Source organism: Zalophus californianus, chromosome 3 (assembly GCF_009762305.2).
Source record: "Zalophus californianus isolate mZalCal1 chromosome 3, mZalCal1.pri.v2, whole genome shotgun sequence".
NCBI classification, from domain to species: Eukaryota; Metazoa; Chordata; class Mammalia; order Carnivora; family Otariidae; genus Zalophus; species Zalophus californianus.
The window spans coordinates 13,154,342-13,166,775 of NC_045597.1; the positions used below are offsets into that span (position 1 = coordinate 13,154,342).

At 39.4% G+C, this 12,434-nt stretch overlaps 1 protein-coding gene across 2 annotated transcripts in view; it reads right to left on the minus strand.

Moving 5' to 3' along the window:
* Positions 1–2,569: 2,569 nt before the first annotated feature.
* Positions 2,570–12,434, minus strand: part of IPO5 (importin 5) — a 61,844-nt gene continuing 51,979 nt past the window's right edge. For both annotated transcript variants that reach the window (XM_027589245.1, XM_027589247.2), the window contains 8 exons: positions 12,054–12,226; positions 10,965–11,076; positions 10,823–10,878; positions 9,717–9,839; positions 8,622–8,841; positions 7,609–7,837; positions 5,944–6,085; positions 2,570–5,106 (listed from right to left, as the gene is read on the minus strand). In XM_027589245.1, the coding sequence (XP_027445046.1) occupies positions 5,020–5,106; positions 5,944–6,085; positions 7,609–7,837; positions 8,622–8,841; positions 9,717–9,839; positions 10,823–10,878; positions 10,965–11,076; positions 12,054–12,226 (1,142 nt within the window). In that variant the 3' untranslated portion in view covers positions 2,570–5,019. The remainder of the gene's footprint in view (positions 5,107–5,943; positions 6,086–7,608; positions 7,838–8,621; positions 8,842–9,716; positions 9,840–10,822; positions 10,879–10,964; positions 11,077–12,053; positions 12,227–12,434) is intronic.

A 12,434-nucleotide genomic window follows, 5' to 3' on the forward strand; every position in this document is an offset into this window, starting at 1 on the left:
GATCACTGTTGGCTTATTAAAAACAAACCCCCCCAATATCTGGTTAGGGTTTAGGTTGGGTTAACTAGGCAGGTGGGTAGTTTCTCAGAACAGTTATATTTTTTTAGAAATACATTTAAAAAACTTTTTTTTGGTACTCTCTACAGCCAGTGTGGAACTCAAACTCAACCCTGAGATGAAGAGTTGCACACTCTACTCACTGAGCCAGCCCGTCCCCCCTCTTAGAACAGTTTTTACCCCAACTCCTGTCCATCAGAAAGACACAGAGGCTTTTCATCAGGAATGCTAATTTCCTTCCAGAAGGTTATGAATTACACAGAGCAAGAATGTTCTGTTGGGACCAAGTCTATGAGTTTTTCTTTCACAAGGAGAGCTGAGAGGGGCTAGCCAAGGCACGAGAGTGAAGAGAGACTTTTCCCTGAATGTTTTATAAATCTTGAATTTTGAACCAGGTAGAGGTGGCCCTTTGTGTAAAAAGTTAATTAAAAAAGAATTAAGACTCGGCAGAATGTGAGCCTCTTCTCAAAAATACTCATATACGAACTGAAGAAGAGAGCGTTCCTTACTTATCCATTGCCATCTGTTGCAGAAAATATGTCAAGGATCTTTTCATAAATAAAGTATTTCCAGTGAAATGTTCGGATGAGTTCCGGAGCAGAAAGCTCAGATTATCAGGAGGTTTTCAATCTTGGTTTGGGAATGTTTGACTGACTGGGGGCTGTTCCCCGGGGGCCCGGGCGGAGAGGTCCCAGTGAGGCCGCTACCCTGAACCCCCTGGGCACTTTGATTACATCATTCCACCAAACTGTCACCAGCACTCTCCACCACAGATCAGAGGAAGCCTTTGGAGCATCCAAGAGAAACTACTTGGAAATAATGTCATCTATTCTAGTTAGCTCAGATAAAGGACAGGATGGGATGTTTGCAAAGAAAACAGGCCCAGGCAAGAAACAAATGGCCTGGCACAACAAAGCAGAGTGGGGATGAAGGGAAACAGCCCCTGACCTGCACGTCTAAGCAGTTTTCAAAACAGCAGGAGGCCTGTGGGGCCAGGGCTCCCTCCCAGGAGGGAAGGGAGTTGGGGCTGCTGGGGACTTGGGGAGGCAGGGCTGTGGACCAGAGTCATGTGGCAGGGTGGAACCAGGCCCCACCGGCCAGCCCCCAGCCTCTCAGGCCTCTGGGAATGACTTCTGGGAACGGGCCTCTGCACTGGGAAAGCAAGCTGTTTTGGGGTGAGTGGAATCTTTGAAGGCAGGTACGGGGCCTCACACTGTCTCTGGTGACAGACCTGGAGGCTTCCATCTCAGAAGGCGAGGGGTGATCTCCATTGCGATTCAGAAAGGCCCCTTAGTGTCTCCAAACGCAATCTTCATTGACCTCAGAATCCTTCCTACTGCTATTCAGGAGTCATTGCTCTTCAAAGAAACGATTACAAGTTCAATCCATTGTAATGTCTCCACATTAGTGTTGCTATTTTATATTCTTACTCTCTATTCATTACTTAAGATTTTATTTGACAGAGTACAAGCAGGGGGAGCAGCAGAGGGAGAGGGAGAAGCAGGCAGCCTGATGTGGGACTCGATCCCAGGACCCTGGGATCATGACCTGAGCCGAAGGCTGATGCTTAACTGAGCCACCCAGGTGCCCCTTTACTCTCTCCTTTATAAACACCAGCCACAGTGTAAGCTTCTGGTTATGGCTTATTGACCATTTATAGTAGTGGTAAGCCTTTTTCTTTTGAGACCCAATTCAAGAACACTAAAAATTATGTTTTCTTAAAGTATCTTTTCGGACCCTTAAATAGTAAACTTGAAGTATATTTTTTAAGATTTTTAAAAAAATTTATTGAGGGAGCGTGTGTGAGAGCACAAGCTGGGGGAGGGTCAGAGGGAGAGCGGGGAGTCTCCTCCCCCCCTCCGCTTGCTTGTCCTCTCACTGGCACTAATGAAATCTTTAAAAAAATTTTTGTGTTATGCATAAAAACCATACTACTGCACTGCTTTTGGATTCATTTTTTATAGTTAAGAATTGAGCTATAATTTATCTTCAGTGTTCTATTCAAATAGAATATGTAGAACAAGGTCAAATACTGTCAATGGCTGTCAGGATTATAGAGCTGTATATATAAAAAAAAAAAAGGTAGGGGGCAGTCTAGTCCAGGATGGTCTTAGAGTTACCCCTGCCCCTGTGCTTCAGAAGTTCAAGTGTTGGAAATAAAAAGCTAAGCCTACTCCTTGCAGGTAATTCACTCTTTTCTTCAACAGTGGTACTCATAACGTTTGCAGTGAAGGAAATGAAAGATGGAGATTTTGGCCATCACTCCTTTGAGGCAGAGGGATACGAGGTGGCGAAGTGATTTCTATGGGGCAAGATGAGAGCCAAAAAACTGATACGACATTCATAGGCAGAATGAGGCCATACTATGTAAAATATTTAGCTAGCCCCTTAGTTTTTCAAACTGCTTAAAATCCCAAATAGGCAATCATTCAAGATTAGATCATAAAACTATAATGCTCACACCACTATAAATATGCACCCCCCTTATTTATTATGAGACCAGGTGCATCAAGAATGTTTATTTGCTTATGTATTTAGTGATGGTTCTGTTAGTCAAACTACAACGCCAGAGTCATGATGAAGTTGCCTTCCCATTACAGAAGTGTCAAATTAGCTTTAAGACAATTTACTTTTCTTTAAATTTACAGCATTAAAAAAATACTCCAAATGAGTTCTGCTACAAATTTCTAACACTTGTGCACGTAACTTAATCCTTTGTTACAAAATACCCAGAAAATGTAAGAGCCACACACATTATTTCCTCCCAGAAATAGCTTGGATTCATAAATATATCATTACTGGCTGACACACAAGGCCACTAGGCAACTAAATTTGATACAAAAGGAAAAAACATGAATTTTCATCTTGTGTAGACAAAATGAGGTATTAAAAATGTTTCCCCAGATAATCCAAAGAATTGTTAGTTCAGGAACATATTACAATGAGCTCTGAGTCCTGGATTTCAGGATCACGTCACATTAACAGCCTTTAATACCAACATTCCCCGATGAATTCAATTCAATTTCAATGACATGTCTGTTTCTCTACATCTATCCAGAGGATGGATTTGCACCCTTTTACTTCCTTCAGGGATCTTACCGACTCTTCACTCGTCCATTAATGTTTAAACCAGAAGCTACGAGCGTCGTACCTGAAAGTGCTTAGAACAAAGCTCCGCAGACACTAGATTCTCCAAAAACATGCAGCCATCCTCCGACCACACGTCCATCTCAACTTAGGCAAGTGTGCCACATTTTTAACATGTTTTCTTTCAAGTGTAGTAATAATTTAAAAACAAAAGTGAAATCTGCGGTTGGCATCAGTACACGAACTGGCTTTTCAAACTCTATGTAAGAAAGCACAAAGGAGTTGTCTTGACACATTTTACTCCAACTGGAACGCAGGGTATAAAGGAGCTCCAAACACTGCCCCCCCATTACAAAACAGTCCCCACGTCGGTACCCACTGAAAGCAATTGCCTGTGCTGGTGAAGTCAGAGTGCTGTCAGAACAGAGTGCTGTTCTGCCAGAGACTGAAGCTGCTGGGCTAACAATGTTGTGCTGAAAGCGGAAAATATATTTGAAGGGTATCTGCTACCAACTGAACCATCTTAAGATAATTCGTTCTTTCTATTCCATTTCAGATTTAATTTTAATAAAGTAATGCAAATCACTTAAAGAAAAAATCTTTAATTTTAAATTCTGATCTATGCATAAAATTCATTTTTTTCATCACGGTTAAATTTAGTACAAACTATAAAAATGTTAACACTGAAGCTTCAACAGAAATCTATTAAGATCCCTTAGAAGAATTATGTAAAGAAACAACAGCAAGTCATTTACTGGTATGAGGTTAACACACAAAGGAAAAAAATTCACACATTTTACTGAATTTACCAGTAAATAATTTTAGGCATAATATTTATCATAAAATTAAAAGTTTGAAAGTTGTGTGTGGCTCCGTGTCAATTACAATTTGCAGTGAAAATTCTAAGCCAAATCTTTTTTTATCTACCAGAACACTCCTAATTTAAAAAAACTATTGGTTGAAATTTGCAAACCTTAAAAGGATACCAGTTGTGAAGGACTAGGTATATAACTTAGCTTAAATTAAAGTGGAAGATGGTAAAAACTAGATGCTTTTAATGTTCAAACTGCACAAGGAAAATATTAGGGGAAAAAGAAAACATTCAAAGCCACAGTTACTAACGCTAAAAAAATATTAGCTTATTCTTATATTAAAAACATTAAATGAATCAAAGCCAGACGGTACTGAATTTTTACACGAACTTTTGTATTTCAATGTTGTTTATTGAGGAGTGAATGAGAGACTACTGCCAGACATGCCAACGACACTTCACATTCAAGGGCTGGAAGCTGAAAAGCTTTCCAAATTGAGTCACTGCATAAGCCTTTTGGGAAAAAACCGAAAGTGACATCAAATATGACATCTTCATGCTTGTTTTTGTCTTCAGCTTTTTTTTTCTTTTTTCAAATTTTAGATCTACTAGTTTGTTGGGCAGAAGGTTTCTCTCTACCCTACAAAAAGACTCACACTCCAATTAATAAAATTAACACTAGGTGTATAGCAAATTGTTTTAACACACATCTATGCTGAATAACTGATCTTAAAGCTGTTTTGTCTTAAATTTCCTTATCTCTAATGAGAAAACTTAATTTCACTTCCCTTTCACTTTCACGTGGGTGGCTTATACCAATAGAAAAATACTCTTCAGTGCTACTGCAGGGCGTACGGGGAACCTCTTCTGTGGTGCGAGGGAACCCTTTCAAGCACCACTCTGAAACCCAGTGCTTCTCTTCCCGCTGCTGTGGCTTTGCAGGAGAATGGCCTACACGACACAACTCTACCGTTTTCTTGTGCTCAGAAACAAAACAGAGAAACCTAAACAAAAGGGTAAACGTTTATTTGGAGTTAGCTTTCTGGTGGAGATATTAAGGCCCTTCAAGCAGAGTTCAGGAGCTCCTGTACGGCCGCCTGCTGCTCGGGACTCAGCTGTGCCATGCACTCGGCCCACAGTCCTCCAGAAGTCTAGGAAGAAACAGTTTCAGGCATTTAGATTCAGTGCAGCGGTCATTTAGAGGCACTGTACTAATCATTCGGTAGACTATAAGAATGCCCAATTCTTTCTTTTGAGGTAGTTTCATGAGTATCATTATAAAAGCAAGAAAACTGTTCATATCTTTAAAGTTCATTTCATTTACACTAAGTTTTCTTCATTCAGTCTGACCTGATAAAACTATACCAGGTAGAGGACATAGTCAAGGAAACACCACATAAGAATTCAGGGAGCCTAAGTCACTTAAAAAACTTCGGCAGCTGACAGCTTATTTACTATTAAAATCTCATCTTTATTTTTCTTCAGACAATGTAAAAAAAAAAAAAACCTACACAAGTATATGCTAAGCACCAACTGGAAGGTTCAAAATGCCTCAAGTTTAGGACAAATGTTTTAGCGCTAATAAAAAAAAAAAAAAAGACCATATAGACAGATTATATGTTAAGTAATTTGAGCCTTGGAGACAAGAGAATATAAAAATGAAATTGAGTATCTTTTTCTTTTTTCTATGGGGCGCCTGGGTAACTCAGTTTGTTAAGTGTCTGCCTTTGGCTCAGGTCATGATCTCAGGGTCCTGGGATCGAGTCCCGCATTGGGCTCCCTGCTCAGTGGGGAGCCTGCTTCTCCCTCTGCCGCTCCCCCTGCTTGGGCTCTCTTTCTGACAAATAAATAAATAAAAATCTTAAAAAAAAAAAAAAGTGTGGCTTTCTTTCTTCTAATGTAGAAGAAAAAAAAAATCCCAAAACAAAACCAAAACACCTCCCAAAAAACTACTTTATTTCCCCTGTCCCAATTTAAGAACAGCTTACCTGTACTTGACGAACTACATTAGCCAGACGTTTGGCACAAGGATCTTCATGTTTAATTGCCTCGTGCATTTCTCCTTCTGCAATTATACTGAATATTTTGGGCAGATTGGTATTGTTTGGGCCAAGAACGATGGGGTGATTACTGACCAAAAAGAAGAAAGCCATTATAAATGAAAATTGTAAGGAGAAATCACTCAAGCACTCATACTTTCCTACATCCTTCCTCCAACATAGAATTTTGTTATGATTATGCATTCACTAAAATCAAATTCAGTGGAAGGAAAACCAGCTAATTGTATTTATTAGCTCTTCAGGGTCTTCCCATGTAAATTAGGATAAATACTTGGCTAATCTCTCAGGTTTAAGGGCCAAGGAAAGAATATTCTAAGTGCTTTATAATTTGTGACTTATTTAAAGAAAAAAAAAGAGCTATTACTAAGAATTTATGTATGGCAAAATGGTTTCCAAATAAATTTGAAGTTCAAAAGGATTTAGGGGCATTTCAAGAGTAAGCTGGGAAATAAACTTTAGGCAAGTTTAATGGAAAGAAACGTAACAGTGAATTTAACTAGAATTCTAGTCTTTCATTAAGAGACTTTTGGAATAGTTATTTCCAAGGAAGATGATCAAACAGCATGACGGAGAAGTGGTGCCTTCAGAGGCAGGAGCAGATAAAGAGTGTATAGTCTCCAGGATGGCTATCACATCCCTAAATGATAGTTCTCTGTGGGAATACTCAAACACAACATTTGTGTGAACCTGAACTTAAACAGGCATGAAGGAATATGCCCACTGGCCTATTTCTACAAATTCCAGGAAAGGAGTGGTTGTAGCCCTTAGAGTTACTCATGAATAAAAGCAGTAATTAACAGCGACAGAGCCTAGATCTGATTAATATTTAGAAGAACTTGGACTCAGAAAAACAGACACCAAAGAACACGCCTTGGGATTTGGGATTTGAGAGCTTCTATAGCCTCCCGGTTGTTTCAATTCTTAGATATACTCATGGACACAAAATAGCATGAATAATGCCAGGGCCCAGAGCCAGATCTTGATTACCTGTCCGGAATACTTTCCTTATACCACTGATTCTTGAATCCAAAGAAAAATACCAGAATTCTAGAGGGTCAAATAATGGCACTACCAACACTCTTCAATCTCATTCTACTAGTAAGTGATAGATGTCAATTACACCTCAGTAAAGCTGAAATTAAAAAAAAAAAAACTAAAGTGGGGCACCTGGGTGGCATGTGCCTCCAACTCAGGTCATGATCCCAGGGTCCTGGGATCGAGCCCCGCATTGGGCTCCTTGCTCAGCGGGGAGCCTGCTTCTCCCTCTGCTTGTGCTCTGTCAAATAAATATCTTAAAAAGAAAAAAAAACTAAAGCCAAATAAACGAAAAACAGATAAATGGGGTGGGTGACAATATTAAAAGGGAACCTTCTTAAAACATGTTCTACAATCCCTCAACTGTTGAATCTAATTCCATAAAGAGTAAGTCAAAATTAGATCTAACTGTAAGGCTGCGTTAACTGTGATATGATTTAGCATGATTTCTAAAGACAACATTATTAGAAACCTATACATCTGAGGGCTGTGCACAGGAAACACTGTTTTACAGAAAGAGGAAGAAATAAGGTCTATTTGTCCTTTTTTTTTTTTTACCTTTCAATCAAGTCACACAGATAATTGAAAGTCTGAACAGCTTCTTCTTTATCTTCATGTAGTGGAAGCCAAGACAACCAATGTGGCAGGACTTCTTCAACGTTCACACAGTCGGGCTTGAACTTCATAATTTTCCCTACTGCTGAGATGCAGTTCTCTGTAGCATTGACATTTTCTTTGGTCTTAGAATCGGCTGACTGAATAACTCTTACCAGCAGTGGAAGTGCTTCTAAAATAGGCAATTGCAAGAAGGTCAGTTAAAACCTCACATTTTCATTCCAATATTCCTTTTTTTATCTTTGGCCCAGTTATTGATTATAGTGAAGAATGAGTAAAGTCTAAGGCATGTTTTGTCTTCTTGGCTGCAGAACCAGAAGTAAGAAAGGCAGGCTGCCCCAACATGGCCAGGAGCACCAGCACTCACTCTACCGAGATCCCATGAGGTCAAGGTCGGGAGCCTCCAGATTTATACTCCTGACCACCTCAGGGTATTTCAGCTTTTCAAAGCCTACACCAGCCATATTCCTGTGCTAATCCTACAGGGACCCCAGTATGTTTGAAAAGTTCTATGCTAGGGGCGCCTGGGTGGCTCAGTCAGTTAAGTGTCTGACTTCGGCTCAGATCATGATCTCAGGGTCCTGGGATCGAGCCCCCTCATGGGCTCTACGCTCAGTGGCTCTGCTTCTCCCTCTCCCTCTGCCCCTCCCCCTGCTCGTGTGTGCTCTCACTCTCTCACTCTCTCAAAAAAAAAAGGTCCTTTGCTATAGCCAGGGTGTAACCCCCAAACCCAAAAGAACTGTACTCTGGAGGACAGGGTGGGGAGGCTCAGATTCCACTCAGACTTCATTTCCATTTCTAGGACAGTAAAGAGGTCAATACGTATGCACTATAGGTGAGATGTTTGAGAAAGGGAAGGTGAATATAGCAAAAATAGCTATATAATGTTTGGGGGTGTGGAAAAGATAACAAGGAAGCGATAAGAGGAATGCCTGGAAGCAAACAAACTGAAGTACCTGTACAGAAAGGACGATAGTTATCTCCACCGTACTGTGCCATGACTCCCAAGCCATACGCAGCTGCTTGCCTGACTTCTGGGCTGTTGTCACATACATACTGGAGCATTGGCCTTAAGAAATATTCTGCATATTTAAATGAGGCTGGACTACAGTGTTCTATGACATCATCAAAGATGCACAATCCCCATTGTCTGTCTGGCCATGGTCTATGTGGACACTATAAAAGAGAGAATCTTTTAAGCTTTGAATACTGGAGTACATAAAGAATGTAAAAAAAAAAAAATTTCACTATAAACTATCAGCTTACATGGATATTCCTGAAACAAGCAATGAAAAACAACACAGTAATAATCACTTCCTGTGAATAACAATCTTCAACTTACAACAGAGATTTAATAAACTACAAGTTCAAAAGACTCTGCATGATTTTCTATAGAATCCCACAATCTGACTTTACCATATACCAGGAAGAACCAGCTGCAGCAGCAACATATGTACATTTGCTTCAAAAAAAGGTAATAATGCCATCTTTAAGAAACGACAAGAAAAGCTGTGAACAGGTTTTAGCTTTATATATCCACTCAACAGGCTAAGTCACATGGGCCTAAACGTTTTAAAAAATGTGCTGCACTATTAAACACAATGCAAAATTAAAAGCCAAAGCAAGACAAACTTCTATTGATTGCTTTTCATGCGTATTTTAAAAAACTGAATACATAAGGCCATCATCCACAATGTATGATTGCTGGTTGTATGTAACAAGGATTTTAACTGAATCCTCTAGGGTCCACCAAAAAAAGTAATCATTTTGTTAATTTAGCAGGGCACACATAACCTCAAATAATGAAAAGTCATTTGTAGGTCTCTGGAATGCATTGTAATTTAATTGAACTATGGAAAACCTAATTAGCAAACCTTAAATGAGAAAATATCAAGGGCAATGCAATAAACCTGATAAAATTAAAGATGTACTCTGGAAGGTCTTTATGATTTCTAAGGTCCATTTTAACCTGAAAGTGTGTTTTCAAGTGCTGCACTGAAAACATTCCAGGCAACTCTCTAAAATAACTGTCAAAGAGAGGCAACACTTACAATTAGGTTGACAATTAACGGAAGCAGCTGTTCAAACCATGGTAACACCTTTTCCTTGTAGCTACTGAATATTGAGTGTAAAATGTCTGACACTTTGGTCAGAATATAAACATCATTATCATCCTAAAAACAAAAACAAAAAAAACACAACACCCGTATGTATTAAAAAGTATCTCCACTATGACGAACAGTTACATTTACTTAAAAAAATCTTAAGATTTTCTTAAGGGCATAGCAAGCATCTGGAGACTGCGGTTACCTCGATGATTGGGGGTGGCATCTCCTACCTGCCTACAGACAGATAAAGGTGTGGGCAAGTATTGTACTTAGTCCAAAGAGTTTTCTTGAAAGTTTCGAAGTTCTGAGACAGAAGTGTTTTTACTTTAGTACTATTTTTTGTTTTCTGCAAGAATGTTTCTAATCTTGGAGCAGACTGGTGGACAGCAGACTGGCGGAGAATCTGCACCTGTCAGCATGTGAGCAACCTGCGCAGAAATGGGCTGACCTGGGTCCACCAGGATGGCTACATGCCACACTTTGGGCCCTGAACACACAGCAGAAATAGAATTCATGGCATCAAGTGATTCGATGAGGAGAGAACTGAGTAACAAGGTAAAGAAGACTTATATCAGCCACTCTATGTGTATTATTTATAAGGAAATCTGTATTATATTCTGTGGTCTGGGAGAAAAACAGCTGATGTTACAAAAAGATCTGGCCTTAAGCCCCAGATTGTCAACAGTGTGTGGTGTTAGACAGTCATTCAACATCTGAATTTGAGTTCACTTATTTTTAAAATGCTGAAAGTACCACCAAATAAAAAGTTGTTCAGGAGTATGTAAAAAAAATACTAGGTGAACTTACAAGCGCTGTTATGTGTGAGGTACTGCAACAAGAACTCACACACAGCATCCAAACCACAAATCAGCTAATTTCAATTACTTATTCTCTAAATTTGTAAATGCAACACATGTCAGATTCTTCTGCTAAAAATTACTGATCATTACCATCAGAATGACAAGTCAGATGAATTAGAAACTTAAGCATTTAAAAATCTTCCAGATGCAAATGATCATATAAATTAAGTTCTGAAGGGAATAATTTACCTCATCTTGTAGTGACTCTTCCACCTGCTCATCATAGTCTTCATCTTGTCTTTTAACTAAAACACACCCAAATAAATTTCTTTTTAAATGTCGCCAAAATGGTCAAGGATTACTTTCAGAAAGAGAAGCGTGGAAAACTTACCTTGCCGCAATTCTTGATTTTTAAAATGTTCTTCGAGTTTAGCTTTCAATATTCCTCCCAATTCTTCAAAATGTTCATTATTAAGGCATCCATCTCCCATAACTTCAATGCACTGCAATGAAATTGAGGAAAGCAAGCAAGCCATGGGATTTAAGGGTTTTAGAGTCCAAAAGTTAAATTCCATTAAGAATCACATGGAAGCATGAGAAAAATTCACTAAGCTGGTATCCTGGAAGACTAATGACTGAATGAGTAGATAATGCTTGGTGTGTGTTACAATGACAGTACTTCAAAGAAAAAAATTTAAGCGGTATTTTTATATGAAACAGATCCTGAGCATATCTTAAATGCCAGACATTACTGGTAGGTGCTGAAGTCTTGAACATGGAGCAGAGCACCCAGGTTCTAGGGAGCTCAATCACCACACACAGATTTCTACACGGACCCAGCTGGAGAAAGGGCAAGCGTGTGCTGGGAGGGCATTGCAGCTGGGGGAGATGATATGTGCAAAGGCCCAGCAGCAGGCATTCTTTGGAAAAATAGAAGAAAATTCAAACTGCAGGAGTGTAAATTGGGACAAATAATTAGGTGATGAAGAACTTTTAAAACGAACTATGGGGCACGCCATGGAGCTGAACGAGAATATGGGAAGAGGAGTGGCAAGTAACAAGCAAGTTCATGCCTGAGAAAAGGAGAATGAACTGAGAGGGAGAGAAAGGACAGAGAGTTCTGGAACAGACCAAGGAAGGCTAGCTCAGCACAAAGACATAGGCAATGTGAAGAGCAGAGGGATACAGGAGAGAATAGGACAAACTAGGTGTGGGCTGGAAATGAGCCAAGATTCTGCAGCTGGATTATTAGGGAAATGATGGTGGAAACTAATCAAGACTGGACTATAAGAGCAGCAACTCTGGAAAAAAAACAAACACAAAACAAAAAGAATGACAACACCAAAACGTTAAACTAAAAAAAAAATTAAACAATTCCAGTAAGAAAATTATGTTATAGCACAAAAAGATTCAATTTATTTAGCAAGACTAATAAAATGAACACATACCTTATACATATTTTTAAGAGAAAAATATTTACCTTCGCAAAAGAATGCATTATTTCTGAAAGGACATCTGAATCTGGTTCTGTGCCAATGGCCTTGATTAGAGCATCACACATAAAATGCCACATCTGTGTGAGATACTCAGGACCACGAACTCTCGCACATTCCAGGAGAAGAGGCATGGATTCTGCAGCTGCCACTCGAACACGTTTTATTGTTAAGGAAACAATCACTATTCTTAGACACACTTAGTGTAATCGCTATCCTCAAAAGATCATTCTATCACTTTCTTTGCTTATGTAAACGTTAAAGTGCTCAGTGAGCACCAGGAACCTCTGTTTATCGGAGATTGCTACCCAGGAGCTTGTGGTAAGTAGAATATGGGTACAAAAACAGACATCTCCCTACCCATGTGC